This window comes from Sminthopsis crassicaudata, chromosome 2 (assembly GCF_048593235.1).
Source record: "Sminthopsis crassicaudata isolate SCR6 chromosome 2, ASM4859323v1, whole genome shotgun sequence".
Lineage (NCBI taxonomy): Eukaryota > Metazoa > Chordata > Mammalia > Dasyuromorphia > Dasyuridae > Sminthopsis > Sminthopsis crassicaudata.
The window spans coordinates 256,695,765-256,713,361 of NC_133618.1; the positions used below are offsets into that span (position 1 = coordinate 256,695,765).

The 17,597-nt window shown below is 34.7% G+C and overlaps 1 protein-coding gene across 21 annotated transcripts in view; it reads right to left on the minus strand.

Moving 5' to 3' along the window:
• The window catches only part of EHMT1 (euchromatic histone lysine methyltransferase 1), a 265,726-nt gene that overhangs the window by 86,039 nt on the left and 162,090 nt on the right, over window positions 1–17,597 (minus strand). For all 21 annotated transcript variants that reach the window (XM_074288973.1, XM_074288966.1, XM_074288986.1 and 18 more), the window contains 2 exons: window positions 6,863–7,008; window positions 3,786–3,929 (listed from right to left, as the gene is read on the minus strand). In XM_074288973.1, the coding sequence (XP_074145074.1) occupies window positions 3,786–3,929; window positions 6,863–7,008 (290 nt within the window). The remainder of the gene's footprint in view (window positions 1–3,785; window positions 3,930–6,862; window positions 7,009–17,597) is intronic.

The following is a 17,597-nucleotide window of genomic DNA, read 5'->3' on the forward strand; positions in this document are numbered from 1 at the left end:
ACAAATAAATAGAAGAATGCTCTTGATATTATAAGTGTCAAAAAGCTTGCTAAATTGAATTAAATTAGGGCAGTGAAGCGGTACAGTGGATAGAACACCAGCCCTGAAATCAAGAAGACCTAAATTCAAATCTGATCTCAGACACTTAACACTTCCTAGCTGTGACCCTGGGCAAGTGACAACCCCAATTGTCTCCAAAAAACCAAAAAAAAGTAAATTGATTTAAATAAAAAAGGGAGGTGAAAGCAATGACAGCTTGCAGTAATATATTGGTATAAATGGAATGGAGAAGACCAAATGAAACAAATTACTAGATATGGGGACAAGGGAAAAGGAAGAATCAAAAAATACAATGAAAAATACCACTGATAAAAACTGAGAAAATCAGGGGAAAGGAAGATCCGGTATAAGATATACAATAATGAGCTAGAGTTTTGAGCAGATAAGAGTTGTGGGGTGCTAATGGAGATATCCAGAATACAGTTAATGTGCAGCTAGAAGTCTTGAAAGGGAAGAGCTAATGAAATATACAAACTACCATCAAATTCATCTAAATAAATACAACCAGTGAAGTAATTAGTTCTTTGAAGGAGAGTACAAAAAAAAAAAAGGAAAAGCAAGCAGGGAGAAGACAGAAGCTCTGAGGCAGAAATTAGCAATGAATTACCACAACCAGAGAACTTCAGTAAAAGTAAAAGCAAAATCCTTCCCCTCTACCCCAAAAAGAGGGAAAGGGCAACATTGTCATATGAAAGAATCCAAATGTGATTCAGGGATCTCTGGGGGTCTCCAGAGACCATTTTATTTTCAACATGATAAACATGATACTAAGATATTTTATTTGTGTTACATTTAAATATCTATAGATATAATCCACATAAAAGTTATTTGGAGAAATCCTCAATATTTTTTTAAAGTGTTACTGGGTCCAAATATCAAAAAAAGTTTGAGAACTACTAATATAGAGAAAAAACAAGGAAGAAGAGGACTGAGAAAATGTTTCTGGATGTGTTAATCAGGAAGGTCACACTAATGAAGTTTGAGAAGGCAATTTCAATCAACTGGGAAGAAAATAAAGTGGTATTATAAACTATTAATGAATGAAAACTGAGTAAGTTGAAGTAGTAAATGATTCTTTTAAGAAGTCTTGTGAAAAAAGGGAAGGAAGGAGAAGCTCCTATGTAGCTTAATAATTTTAGTAACAGGATGTTAGTTTCTTTTTTAGGATAGTGAGAATACAAATAACAACTAGTAGAAATTGAGAAAATAATGACAAGATTTCAGAAAAAAGTGGGAGCAAATAAAAGCATTTCAGGAATTATCAACCTTGTCAAAGAAAAAAGACTTTTTAAAAAATTTATTCTGACAGGAATGAAAGAAGTCAGGTTAAAAGACAGAAAAAAATTAGTGAAGATTAGAAAAATTGAAATGTATATTGGATGGTCTGGATCTAAATTTCTACTGAGAATAAGAACAAAAGTATGATGAGTGACTGGAAAGAAAAGGGCTATGGATCAAAATGATTGAAGAGAAGACATTCAAATATAAGGGAACCGTGGAAGATTATAGATGAACAATTCTAAATATAACAAAATCTAAAATAAAAAACTTATGTCAGTGTCTAAGTGAACTAGAATTAACTTAAAGAAGAGTAATGGAAAAAATCAGAATATTAAAAAGTTCATAAACCTTTGGTATGTGTTGAATTCACCAAGAATAATGCAAACTGGGTAGCCTAGTGGATAAATTGCTACAATTTAGATCAGAAAGAAATGAGTTCAAATCCTGTCTACATAATTACTAGCACTATGATCCTGGGCAAGTCAATTAACCTCTCTTTGGCTCATTTTCCTTATCTATAAAATGTGATTTTGTAATAGCAATTCCCTAATAGGATTTTTGTAAGGATCAAATGAAATATAAAAATCTAAAAATAACTAAATGTCATTGCTGTTATTGTTGTCAGGGAGAACATATAAGTAAAATGTTAAAGCCATGAAATAAAATCGGAGCATGTCACAGAAATCATAAGACAATGACGACAAGAATGACAAATAGTTTCATAGATGGAATAGACTTCAAAATGGAAGAGATCACTTGAGTGATACTAATGGCAAGATAGTTTCTAAGAGGCAAGAACAATACAAAGGCTGTCCCTATTCCACAAAAAAGAGAGAGAGATTAAAGATAAAGGGGTTTCTTCAACACAAAACAGAACTCCAAATTTTTAATTATCAAGTCATAACAATTTACAATGTTATCAACTCTGTAACATAAAAATGAAAATACAACCTTAGTTCATATTTCATGAATCACAAAAACAGCAATAATCATGAAAATACTCACAATGAAATTTGAGAAAAGTAGCAGAAATTATGAAAGATGTTGCTTAGGAATTCTAAAGATGTGTTCCCTCTACAAAGAAATACGGTATTAGATTTTTTTTTTTTTTTTGCCAAGGCAGCACAGGTTAAGTGACTTGCCCAGGATGTCACACAGCTAGGAAGTGTTAAGTGTCTGAGGCCAAATTTGAACTCAGGTCTTCTTAACTTCAGCATTGGTGCTCTATCCATTGCGCCACCTAGCTGCCTCTTAGATTTTCCCCCCTCAAAATAATGGCAATTAAATATGCTCTAATTATTTTTTTAAATTTGGCTACTATAAAATATTTAAAATTTGGAATAAAAACAGTATGGCTTACCAATATTAACTGATCCTCATCCCTTATAAGAAGCAAAAAGAACTAGAACAGGAATTCTTAACCTTTTTTTGAGTGTCATAGACTCACAGCAGTCTGGAGAAGGACATGGACCTCCTCAAATAATATTTTAAATACGTAAAACAGATAAGCGTTACAAAGAAAATAAAAGTTACCAAACCCCCCCCCAAAAAAAAAAAATCAAGTTCTCGGATGCATGTTAAGAAATCCTACACAAGAGAGGGTTCAAAGACCTGTAGTTTACAAGCATTGGCTAGTTCACTTACTTACTTAGTATGTGTTTCTAAAGCAAATCACAAATTACTTAACCTTTTTGAAACCAGATTTTTTATCTATAAAGAAAGGGTATTATTATGCTAACTTCATAATTGTAAATGAGATTCAAATGAGGTAACTCATTTTGTATGTGTTAAGTGATTTATAAATGTAAACAAAGTTAGATAAGAAAGAGTAGTATTTAACAAAGGAGAGGGACAAATATATTCATATTTCATAAATTAAGTATAAATACATTGATTAAAGATTTGATTCCTCTTCTTTCATTTCATCTCAACAAAATTTCTGAATATTCTAGGAAGAGAACACAACATAATTATGGAGAAAATACCCAAAGGAATTAGTTAGCTTTGTGTTCCTTAACAAAAATGTATTAATTTTGTCCAGGGTAAAAAACAATACTAGAAAAAAAGTGGATTCCCTGACTTAGGTAAGTAAGTCATTATTTCTAGTAAGAAAGAATAAGATAACACTTTTGGGGGATTTGGTGATAAAGAGCCACTTTTAGAAAAGAGAGGAGAAAAGGTAAGTGTTTCTCAATACTTAAAAAAAATAAAATAAAATGATGGTCCAATTCTTAAAATATTGTTATTTAAATCGCCTTTTTGCAGTTGATATATCCAGACAGAGCCAAAGAAAAACAAGTGAGAGTAATGCAAAGGGTAAGATATATATATATATATATAAGTAAAACAGAGCAACAGATAAAGGTAATATTTATTTTAAAAATATGCAACTGATATTATGTAATGCAAATTATAGGCCATATCTTGGATCAATTGAGACTTACAGCTGTGCAGAAGTACCCACAACCAGGGCAACACTGATGTTTCACCATTTTCCCTCTGTGATCCTCACATAGCACCAAGAGCTGAACATTGTTTGATGGACGCATCAATTCATATTTAACCACACTGTTTGTGCACCTGCCCAACTGTAATCACAACAATAAAACAAATTCAATTATAATATGATAAAGTCAATTACCCAAAGGGAAAAAAATGCTTTTATTCAGTCAATTTAAGCTCCAAAAGGAACTTAAGAACAAGTGAGAAATAAAGACATATTTTAGATTCTTCACAAAAAGAAATTTATCACTTTCTAATCAGAAATGAAGTAAATGAATTAAACTATTTCATATGTGACAATGCCAGCAATAGACACTACTCAAGCAAATTAACTAACTGAAATGGTCTCTGTGATGGCCTGAGATTATTCCAGTCACAAAATTGTCCTTGAATTCTTATTTTGCATAAATTCAAGAATGTACCAAAAAGCATCAAAAGTATGAAGACATGAGTCAGAATGGTAGAAGAGTGGAGTAGGATCTTTTTGGTTTCAGTTTGATTTTTGGCACTTACTGGCTGTGTAGTTTTATTTTTCTGATGATTAAATACAATAATATATGTCAAAAGCTATTATTCATAAATTATAAAGCATCATTTAATTTCACTGAGTAATTACATGAGATAAAGAGGGAATAGGCTTGTCACATAAAAAGAGTGAGGTATAGACAGCAAGAATGTTCCTCTGATCCAATTTGCATTTTTAGATGGAATTTCCAAATCAATGAGTTCATGAGATCTTATTTGCAAATGTGACTGAAACAATATTATTATTATTTAGGTTCACATAGAAATGTTTAAATTAAAAGAATTTCATCACATATTCCACAGAAGTTATGATTTTAAAGTTAAGTAAAAGCATACCAACATATAATTTACCTATTTTGAAAACTAAGCAACTACTAAAAACTTGTTTTAAAACCTGATAAATTAATCCTCCTTATAAACATTCTACTTTGGGTTATTTTATTTCTTAACCAGTTTTAAAATTCTCTATTACTACTTTTTTTAATTCTTTTATTCTCTAAAACCAAAACCATAGTAAATTCTCAGTAATTCCAATTAGTTGCAGGACTCATTAACACAAACCATCTAAGACAGAAGAAATCCCATAAGAATCGACAGCCTCTCTACAGTGCCTGAATCCCAAAGAAGCTTAGCAAGTCCAAGAGAAATATAAATCAATTAGTATGAAAGTCTGGAAGTAGGGCAGCTAGGTGGTGCAGTGGATAGAGCACTAGCCCTGAAGTCAAGAGGATCTAAGTTCAAATCTAGCCTCAGACACTTACTGCTTTCTAGACGTGTGACCCTGGGCAAGTTACTTAATCCCAACTGCCGGGAGGGGGGAGAGGGGAGAGAGAGAGAGAAGAAAAAAAAGTCTGGAAGCTAAAGAGAATCCCCAGGAAGACCTAGATATAGAAAATCATGATATTTGTATTAGTGTCTCAGGAGTCTCATTTTTTCTACAAGTGGATAAATTTTTGAGACAGCAACTATTACTGATTTGACTAAAAAATCTAAACATTCAAATCAAAAGAAATCATAAAATGCTATATATTCAATTGACTAGGCTCAATCAGAGCGCAGTCCTGTTCTGTCATGATCAAGCTCCTTACAATTACTGAAGAAAAACAGGAGAGAGCTTTAACAATCAGAGAAATTATCACTTCTCTCCTGGCCATCTTTTTTCCTTAGTTCTCTCTCCTTCAACCTTTCCCATTCACAGAAAGCTGACCAGGAGATTAAGGTGAGATAAAGAAGGGACAGTAAAACAATGTTGAGGAGGAAGCTTAGAGATAAGAGGCAAAGAGAGCTCAGAAAAAGCAAAAAAAAATCAAAGTAGGAAATCCAGAAAATCTTAAATAATTCATCTTGGGAAGCTGGGATAAAGAAAGGTGGTCAAAAGAACTGGTCAATGGGAAGGAAATAACTACCAGGTCACAAAACTAATCACTAGAGTTTTAGATTCCTTAAGAATCAAGTACCATACATTCATTTAGGGGTCTAGAGCATAATCTGAATATTCTGAGAAAATGAATGACTGCTTGAAATCAACATCAAATTACTAGATTTATGAGAAAATATATAGGCTGCTGGAGAAAAAAAATGTGCATGATATGGACTTAGGTAACTGAAAATTAGCTATACCTACCTAGACTTCTAATTTAATGAAAATAAGCCCTGCTTTCACCTCTAGATAGGACGGAAGAAAACCTCACAAAAATACTCATAAGCCTTCACTTATAAAATCTCAAAGTACTCATGAATTCACTTTCACTCAGCAAATGTTAATTTGTGTAAAAATCCTTCCTTTTTAGAAGTTGATCCAGTCAATAAAAATTTATTATATACTTATCATGTACCAAACACTATGCTAAGTGCTGGGGATATAAAAAAAGACAAAAGAAGATTCTGCTCTTAAGAAGTTCACAATCTAATGGAGAAGGAAAAAAGTAAACAAATATATACAAACAGGTTATGTAAAGGGAAAAAGCAGAAGTAACTAAAAGAGAGGAAACACTAGAGTTAAGAGATGGTAGAAAAGGCTTCCAGTAGAAAGTGGGATTTTAGCTAGGATACAGAAGAAAGTCAGGGAAGCCAGGAGGCAGAGATGAGGAAAGAGAACATCGGCATGAGGGACAACAAAAGAAAATGCATAAAGTCAAAAATGGACTATTTTTGTTCAAGGAAAAGAAAGGAGGGCAGTGTCATTTGAATCAAGGGAAGGGAAGCAAATGTAAGAAGACCAGAAAAGCATTACACAAATATAATAGCAAGTCTAAAAATAATTTTACTTAAGTGGCTCTGCATGGAGTTCAATATTTTATAAACTTTCCTATATGACATTTTCCTGATTTTCAAAATCCTTGAAGCTGTTACAAAGGAATTTAACATTGCAAAAGCCCATTTTTCTTTAAAAATAAAATAAAATAAAATAAAATAAAATGGAAAAGTTGTGCTTTCTGATGCCAATGTCAACAATTTCAATTTCTTTATGTGTTAGGAAACTGATGTAATTTACCTCATTGTCTACACTTTCAGTGGCCATACACTGATTGTTAGCTAAAGTGGTGATCTCACGACTTTTTGGAGTTTCCATTCGACAGCTACAGAGAGGCACTTCCTGAAGGCCATCAATTTCCACTGCTTCAGGACCATTGGATAGACCTATAAAGAAGAAAAAATTTATTAAGATTATATTTCTTGTTTCAGGCTCATTTCAGGTCAATAATAATGATACTATAAAAATCTACTGTTATATAATTACTACTAGCTTTTTTACTGAAGTATAATTTCATTATGCATCCTCAAAACTATATTTCAGAAAACAAGGCTAACCATTAATTGAATTATTTAAAAACTGAGGCAGAAAGGTCCTAAGAATTGTATAATTATTCAATGAGCTTGATAGATGAATCAGCAATTATTCACTAAGAAGTATCTTATTATCAACTCTGTGTGTGTGGATTATGGGGGGTGAGTGGGATATGGGTGGGGGTGTATGGGTGTGGGTAGTACTTCAACAGAAGCTCTTACTAATAAGGAAGATGTAAAGGAGGGGAAAAATATTTTTGGATCTGACTTTGATGCTATCTGCAATGATCTGACCTCTAAAAAATTCCCTGATTTTGGCATGAGGTATCCACCAACCTATTCTAGACGTATTAAGAATTCTCCCAATTTAAAACTGAAGGCCTTAGATGAAGATATGCATACATACATATATGTGTGCCTATGTACATGTACATACATGTGAGTGGGTGGGTATGCAGTACCAAAAAAAAAAAAAAAATACTTTATATCAAACAAGTATCAATTATTTATTACACAAATCAATATCAATTATATTATTATCAATTATAATATTTTAAATTAATGTGGTCCCAATCCCAAAACCAAGATAATCTGAGGGAAAAGAAGGAATTCAGGATACCACTAAGGAAAAGAAATTAATGCAGACTCCAGAGTACCAATCCAGTTCTCTGCTATAGGCTCAAATAAGCAGTAATACAAACGTTCTAACAAACATCTTGCAGATAGATTCATCTTCATTTCCAATCCCATCTCTCTTAATATGTAGGTATGTATGTATGTATGTATATATATATGTAGACTATCTGTATAGAGATTCTCCAAGAAGTGCAATGATCCAAGAAATGATCAAGTTTCATATCTTCTCTATTCGATATAAAATATGTACAAAGATATGGACATCAAGATAAATAACTACTTCAGGCATTCAGATCCACCTTTTAATATTCTCATACATCTCTCTTAATTAAATGTAGAGCATGTCTTTCACTTCTTCCAATTCAAAAAGCAGTAAGGCTAAAGGAACTCTACTAGGGGTTGGATTAATGTCAAGCATGACTTTGTCAGCAGAGGGGGCCATGCTTCAGTGTATATGTATCCATATGAACATGTGTTTATGGATGGCAGAAGAAACCAAGCTCCATTTCAATATCACCAACTGCTCAAAGTGCCTACAATTTATTCAAATTCCTTCTGTCCTTTTTGCCTTGAAAGAGACTATTAGACTATTTTACTACTTTTCAGGGCTTTAATCAAGTTTTCTATGACTTCTCCCTCACCTTCCCCCAGTTTATCAAATACTATTAATTCTACCTCTCCAATTTGTGGTATTCATCCTTAACTCTCTATTCCCAAATATATCCCTAATACATTACAATTTGAATAGACTACTGTCAGATTTTGATCATAACTTTTCAACCTTAATTTCTATTTTATCCTTCACAATGCTACTCAAATAGTATTTTTACAAATAGATCTGGTCATAGCATTCTCAAAATAATTACAAAATTTCACTTTGAAAGAGACCTTAGTGACAAGTGGAATGGCCCACCCTTATAAAAGAAACCCCATTACAACACACTTGATAGTCACTCTCCTTTCAAGGTGATTTGGAATCATTAGTAACCGCTCTTTTAATGTGGCCAATAAACTTTGCCTGAATCACTGTAATTCTACTATTATCTAGACCACAACAAAAAATAATCAAAAATGTCAATGACTACTGAATAAAATTTTAAATTCCTTTCTAGTATCCTCACACACTGTACTTGAACTTGAACTGCAATCTACCCTCCAAACAAGCCCAGTATTCTCCTGCTTCAGTTCTGTTCCATTTCTTAGGCAGTATTCATAGTGTCTGTAATTTCCTTCCTCTTCTTCACTGGCTGAATTCCTTTTCTTCTGAAGTCTAACATTTCACTTCCTCCAGGAAGATTTCCCTGAATCTATCCCCACTCCCACAGCATATTTTTGGTCCTCAAACTACTACTACATGTTTATCTTATCTTCCTATTAGACTATAGGCTACTTAGTGTAAAGACCATATCAACTCATTAGTGTCTATTCTCCTTCTGCTTTTAGCATATAAATCCAAACAGAATAGGCATGTGACAAATATTTGCTGAATGAATGTTAGTGCTAATATTCACTTAATAACCATTTTTCATAGGATCAAAAGAAGGTTGGATAATCTAATCCAACCAACTTCATTTTAAATAATTGTTATCACTAATATTATTATTAGTGATAGCTAGCATTCACAGTGTGTGTGTGTGTGTGTGTGTGTGTGTGTGTGTGTGTGTGTGTGTTCCCCCTGAAGCAATTAGGGTTAAGAGTCACAGCTAGGCAGTGTTAAGTATCTGAGGCCAGATTTGATTCACATAGTGTTTCGCATTTAAAGGTAACAAAGTGCTTTACAAACATCTCACATAATCCTCACCATAGTCCTGGGAGATAGAAACCATTATTATTCCCATCTTACAGACACAGAAATTTTAAGGCATGCAGCAGTTAAGTGATAAAGCTCTTTGGTCTCAGAGGTTTGATTTGAACTGGCTCCAAGTCCAGAAGTCCACTGAAGCACCTAGCTGAGGCCAAGGAGAGTAACTGACTTGCCCAAAGTAACAGTCAGAAGAAGGCTAGGAACTCTGGGAGAATGATGGTCCCTATGAGCTCTTCAACTTTACCAAGATGCTTCTGTCCTTTAATAAATAAGCAAACAAAGTTACACTGCTAGTTAGTTGGCAGGCAATTGGGATTCTCTTGAACATCATAAATACTGAGTGAGGAGAAGGTTTAGATGAGAGGTTTTATTTATCTGTATTACTTGATTATCTGTATATGTTATTCTTTTTTTCCTTTTTTGCTGAGGCAATTGAGGTTAATTGACTTACTCAGGGTCTCACAGCTAGGAAGTGTTATGTGTCTGAGGCGAGATTTGAACTCAGGTCCTCCTGACTTCAGGGCTAGTGCGCTAACCACTGTACCACCTAGCTGCCCCTATATATGGTATTCTTCATGTAATTTTTGATTCAAAGCTAAGCCTGAGAAATAACTGAAATGTTCCCATTTCAGGAAGATTATTTTTCCATCGAACTAACATCTTCATACTGGAATCCAGTCATCAAGAACAACCACACAGTTGACTGTAACATTCAACTGGCAATGTCCAAGATATATATATATTTATCAATTTATAGACAGTCCATTACTTATTTTTGTCAGTAGGTAAATAAGCATGGTCCATCATGAACCTGGTGGAACTATGTGGGGCAATTGTATTGATCAGAGTTCTTAAACTTTTAAAGTTATTTGTCTTTACTTTACTGATTCCCAATTCTGCTTACTTCACTCTGTATCAAATCATTTAAGTCCTCCTAACTTTCTCTAATATTATTCCTTCCAGTCAGTATTTCATTACATTCATATGTAGTATTTTTATCTAGCCATTCCAAAAATGATGTGCACTCCCCCTTAATTTCCAGTTCTTTGCAACAAAAACAAAAACAAAAACAAAAAAAAGCTGCTATATTTTTGTATAGATAGGTTTCTTTTCGATTTTCTTTGATCTCTTTGGATGGTTTAGTAAATAGAATTATTGTAAGGGCCCTTTAAATGGGCGGTGCCACAGCGCAACAGGAGATTTGAGTGGCTCAGAAGTATTCTCTGTGGATATAGGACTCCCCTGTGGGTGGGATCCTGTCCATATTGAGATAGCTTCGTAATGGGTGACAGCTCTCTTGCTGGTTGGCTGTGTGTGACCTCACAGGCCCTTTATAAGCCCACTGCAGACAGCAGCCACTCTCTTTAACCTGGCTCCCTAACCTGGGGTAGCCAAGCCAAGCAAAGCTGATGGATAGCCCAGAGAGGTAAGGAGTTTGGTAGTGAACACATGGGTCTTCATGTTCACTAGGAGCTAACAAGTCAGGGCAGTAAGTCAGGGCATTATGTGAGTAGGTATAATAAAGGCTTTTAAGATTACATGTGGCTGTTCTTGAGTGTGCTACTGGTTATTAAACTACAGATTCAAGAAATCGTGGCCAGAGACCTTTGAAGGCCTCAGAAGAGACGAGCCGGGTAGAGTTGACACTGCAAAGGTCAGTGGTCAAAAATACTCTGTGGGCCTAGGGCAGACTAGTAATTGTAACTGCCAGGAGGGCATATTACAAATGGCGCCTGAATGTGGGGCATCAGGAATTATCAGGTTTTGAAAATATTTAATATTCAGAATTAAGATTCTGAAAGATCCGGTAGAAACGCCACTTAGGAGGGAAGGCAGGTAATATGGACCCAGGTAACTCTGGGGTCAGGCTCAAGGATACAGCTGAACATAATGCTTATATAAATAGGTTAAAGAGCCAGATGGAAGATCTTTTAACAAAGATCACCACTGAAGAACAGCAGGAAGCTTGTAATCAAGCTCTGAGAAGGCTATCTCCACACCCATTAAATACAGCTCGGAGGGGGAGCAACCTAAAGCTAATGTGTATGTATGACAGTATAGAGTATAAAATGCAACAACTAAAAGTTGAGTTAAAAATAGAACAGTAAACAATTAAAAAAAGAGTTACTGGAATTGCAGGTTAAATTACAGGTTGAGATAGAGAAAGAAGAAAAAGCTAGGTTACTACAGATAAAACAGGAAAAGATCAAACCAGTGGCTGAAGCTAAGGAGGGAAACCACATGGACTTCAGTTGGAGAAATTCTTAGCGTTTTGTTGGTTTACCTCTTGCATTATTGTTTTAAGGAATTTATTGATTACTCTTCCATTGAGAAGAAGTTTAGTTCTTATGTGCAAAGCTCAGGTTAGATTCTAAATCAGCCTGTGGGGAATTTTTCTAATTCCTGATCCTCTTCCTTCAGCCCCACTTTCATGGGCCAAGGGAGAAGGAGGAGGAGGAAAAGGAAGGGCTGTAATATCATCAGCACTGCCCTGTAATCCATTCAAAACTCCTGTGTCTTCATTTCAAAAGACAGGAATAGGCTTTATGGCCCAAGGCAAAAAGGAATTGTGGTGTATTGACTATAATCAGAAAAATTTTTTAAATACAGTTCAGTTAATTTCTAAGAAACCTTACAGGAATAAGACCTTGCAGTTAGAGAGAGTGGAGTTTTATACTTATAAAACTGCTAGGATAGTCTTTGGAGAGTTGGAACTCCTCTTTTCTTACTTCGTGGATTTTCTACTTCCACAGGTGGGCTTGATTTCCCAACCCCCTAGGAGTACTTATAAAACAGTGTTTATGTTTAGAATGGTTTGGAAATTTGCTGTTTTAATCACTAGAATAAATAGACAGTGTGTGATCTTTGACCCAGGAGGAAAAGTAATATCAGATTTATTGATTCACACTTCTGAAGTACAATTTGGTATCAGAAACTCAAACTTTGATTTTAGGCAAAAGAATTCAGGGATATGATGGATTGAAGCTTTCATAGCCGAGTGTTCTTTTTTCATTAACTGTATGAGTGGCAGACCACTGAAAAGGTATCAGCTCTTTTAAGAACTTCGAGAGCGAGTGACAAAGTGCTCAGATAAATATTATACCCTACATGTCCATTTTCAGAGTGGACCTTCAAATCATTTACAATCAGGCTGTTAGAGTCTTATATTTGCAAACTGAGATAACTAAAGAGGGAGCTAAGAGCATGGCAGAAGGCTACACAGCTTATCTTTCTTTCACTCTCCTATACTCCCTATAGGACAAAAGTCTTATGGTTTGAAATTTAATGTGTTAAGACCAACGGACATTATGGCTTCATTCCAATCTGGAGAAGCAGCTAGACTTGTAATCAACCATTTTTCCATTGCAGAAATTTCATATGCATTTAAGACAGTTTATGGATTGACTTACAAATATTTTGCCTTTAGGTGTTTTTGCATTGAATTTGACTTTGACCATTCCATTGGCATTTCTTATAATCCTACTAGTAAAGTCATTACTGCACAGACTATATCCCCAAGATCTTCTCTTTTAAACAAGAGAAGGGAATTTTGGGATATGCACAAGATGTGGCAATACATATATGTGATTGCTTGCAATTTTTAAATTTTGATTTTACATTTTTAAATTCTTTTGATTTTGCATTTTTAAGTTATTTTGATTTTACATCTTTAAAGTATTTTGATTTTACATTACTATTTTGATTTTATATTTTTAAATTATTTTGGTTTTACATTTTTAAATTCTTTGCATTTTACCTTAGCAATGCACTTCGGGCATACACAGAAAGTGCAGCTAAGTGACAGAATGACTAACTTTTGTCTGACTTTTGTTCATCTTTTTGACAACAACTTTGTTTCCACTGTGATGTGGAAAGGCCTGGATGGCATTTGGAAAGGCCCAAGTTGGGCCCCGGGTACATTCTTTCCTAGGTGCAGATCCAGCAGCAGAGTTCATCCCCACCAGAGACATTTGTGACCTGGGGATCCAAGAGAAGGACCAGACAACAGCCCAGAGGGACCAGCCAGATATCAGCAGCCCTTCAGACGCTGATGGCAGCAATGTCCCTCCTGACTGTGACACCAGAGACAGCAGACAGTTCCAGTGTAGCAGCTTAAATGGACTGTTTTGGGTGATATGCAATATAAAGACTGTAAATGGACAATGGGCCTGCTTGCTTCTCCCATGGCTACTTGCCATATGGTGGCCTGGGGAGAGACTTTGCTCTATGCTTTTAAATTAGTGGGTGAAAAATCAACACACCCAGCTGCCATTGTTATTGAGACAATGTTAATGGACATGACTTTGCTTATGTGCACCTGTGAAACTAGAATTGGTCTAGAATTGTGAAAAGTGCAATAGAGAATTCTGATAAGCTAGAATTGCTCTAGGATTGTGATAAATGTAACTAGAATTGTGACAACCTACCTCACTGATATTTAATTGTTAACTAGAATTGTGATGTTTTACCTTGTTGACTTCCCACCTCAGTGATGACATCCTACCTCATTGGCATCCAACCTCTTTGGCTTATTATCTCCTTGAGTATGACTTTAATGAATGGGTTGAACACTTGGGCCACTGTTGAGCCTAGTTCTCATTGTCATACTTCTGTTTACTGATCTGCTGCTTTGTACCTCCTTGGGCATAACACTCTAATATCTCATGGTTCAAGTGAACTATAGCTGGTGCTAAAAGTTTAGCTTGATGAGATGTGTGGTTCCCGCAAAACAAGAGAAGGGAATTGTAAGGGTCCTTTAAATAGGCGGACACAGCACAACAGGAGATTGAGTGGCCTAGAAGTAATCTCTGTGGATATAGGACTCCCCTGTGGGTGGGATCCTGTCCATATTGAGATAGCTTCGTAATGGGTGACAGCTCTCTTGCTGGTTGGCTGTGTGTGTGACCTCACAGGCCCTTTATAAGCCCACTGCAGACAGCAGCCACTCTCTTTAACCTGGCTCTCTAACCTGGGGTAGCCAAGCCAAGCAAAGCTGATGGATAGCCCAGAGAGGTAAGGAGTTTGGTAGTGAACACATGGGTCTTCATGTTCACTAGGGAGCTAACAAGTCAGGGCAGTAAGTCAGGGCATTATGTGAGTAGGTATAATAAAGGCTTTTAAGATTACACATGGCTGTTCTTGAGCGTGCTACTGGTTATTAAACTACAGATTCAAGAAATCGTGGCCAGAGACCTTTGAAGGCCTCAGAGGAGAAGAACCGGTTAGAGTTGACATTGCAAAGGTCAGTGGTTATAAAGGTACTCTGTTGGGCCTAGGGCAGACTAGTAATTGTAACTGCCAGGAGGGCATGTTTCAAATTATTAGGTCAAAATATCCATAATATAATAACTTTTTACTAATAATTCCAAATTGCTTTCAAGAATGATCATGACAATTCAGAGTTCCAGAGTTAATAGTACATTGGTATACCTGTTCCCCTAAAACTCTAAAATTTGTATATCTTTTTTTTTGGTCAACTGTGCCAATCTGATAGATGTGGGATAGAACTGAGGGTTGATTTAATTTGCATTTTCCTAATTAGTAATTTGGAACATTTTTTCCACCATTAATCATTTGTATTTCTTCCTTCAAAAACTGATTCTACATGTATTTTGAAAACTTACCAAATAGAGAATGGGTCTTATTTTTGTAAGGTAGAACTGCATATGTGTATACACATACATACACAATACAGGTATATGAATGTATGTAGGTTATATCAGAAATGAGAGGAAAGAGGATTCTAAATTGGAGTTCACAAACTTGTGTTTTACAAATATCTTGATAATTGTATTTCAAATTGGTTTCCTTTTCTAATTCTATGGATTCTACTTTATGTATTTAAATATATTATCTTAATGGGGTTCAAAGTGCCAGACATTCAAGTCACAAAAAAAGATGGAAGAATCCCTGCTCTAAACCCTTTGCTTTCACCCCATTTAATATCAAATAATCTTAAAATGCTGGAACTGGAGAGACACATCCACATATTGTAATTTCTGCTTGTATGTATGGATAAACTAAAGCTTTACTTACTTAAAGTAACACTATGAATTATATGCAAAGCAGGACTAGAAAAATTTCTATATTATGCAACTTGAATATCTGGTTATTTAACAAAAAATAATTTGAAAGTAAAAAACTTATTTTCTTTTTATTAAATCTACATTTTATTGTAGTGGTGATTTTTTTCATGTATACATTCTAGTAGATAGTCACTGAGATTCTTTTGGGATTTGGTAAACTGCATAGAATACAGCAGTAATGTTTGCTCTGTAGGTCATGATTCCATTTACTGCATCCAGATTTGAGGGAAGCAGTAAAACATTTGAGAAAGTTCAGGAGACAAGCAAGTTATTTTAAAGCCTTTAAAGTGATAACTCATCAAATAACTGTTAAAATACATATGAATCGCATAAAAATGTTACTTGTGAAATCAGTGATATAAATGACAAGACCTAACATTTTCTGCTACACTACACAAATATTCTTTAAGAATAAAAATCGTAATATAACATTCACAAGATCCTTATCAATCATTTGTTAATTCTGAATGGTGTTATTATTAGAGAGGATGTGACATGCTATATAAATGGTCTTGAAATTAAATTGAGTTTAAGTCACACTTCTGACATTACTGTGAATTGGAAGCCTGAGAAATTTACCTTATCTCTGAACCCCAGAACACTGTTAAGACCCTAAGTTCAATAGAGTAGTTAGCTGCCAATCTCCATTAGTAATTCTCTACTAATGAAGAGTTCTCTAACCAAAGAAATAACAGATCCAGTTTTATCCTCAAAAGGTAAGAAAGATTTCACCTATGAGAAACTTGATGCAGACTCAACTTGAATAACTTTTCTAAAATGATTATATAAAATCACAGATAAGTCTGAAAAGATCAAAAGTCTGATGAACTCTAGAATCTGACTCTGTGAGTATGGTCAAGGATTCACAATATTAGCTCTCCAGTGATCAATTCAAATAAGATGAACTAAGGAGATATATATATATATATATATATATATATATATATATATATATATATATATATATATATCCCCCCCCCTGAGGCTGGGGCTAAGTGACTTGCCCAGGGTCACATAGCTAGGAGGTGTTAAGTGTCTGAGACCAGATTTGAACTGGGGTCCTCCTGAATTGAAGGCTGGTGCTCTATCCACTGCGCCACCTAGCTACTCCCTTAACTAAAGATATTAACAAAAAGAGGCATATTTGTTTCTCATCATTATCACTGAGACTTAGGTAAAATGAAATCTATGACTGGAATAAGGCTATAAAAAGTCTGCCTTATTCATTAAGAAACAGGATAAATGAAGTGAAATCTTTGTCCAGATATTACCAACACAAAGAAACAAAAGACTGCATCTGAATGAAAATCTATTGAGGCAGAAATATTAGTAATACTACCGATTACCTACACAGGGGGAAAAAAAATAGAAGAGGAATTTAGGAACAAATTTTGAGCCTCAGAATGATGAGAGACTTCAATTTTGCAAAGATCTGCTGGAACTTTTTTCTAGCAAAAGAAGAACAAATATATTCCTAACTTAATGTTGATTTTTATCCTTCAAAAGATAGAGGAATCAGGGAAGGAGAGAATTTAGTTAGGATATTATTCTTACCAACAAGAGAAAATGATTATAAATCCAAGTCCAAAACATATTATTCTATCACAGATTTTTCATAGTGGATTTCAAGAAAGCCAAAAATAATCTTATCATACCTTCTGGATTTGGGGAGAAAAATGTTTCAAAGTATTCACAAAAATCATGGCTAGAATCCCATGATTTAAAATTTCAGAGTGAGATCAATAAAAGGAATTAGAAGTTTCCAAGAATGAAATATTGAAGACACAAAGTGAAACAATTCCAACAACAACAACAACAACAACAACAACAACAACAATAAAAAAAGGGCAAAGGAAGTATATTTAAAGAGTTCAACAGATATACAAGAATTGAATAGTATTGGGAATGCTAAGGAC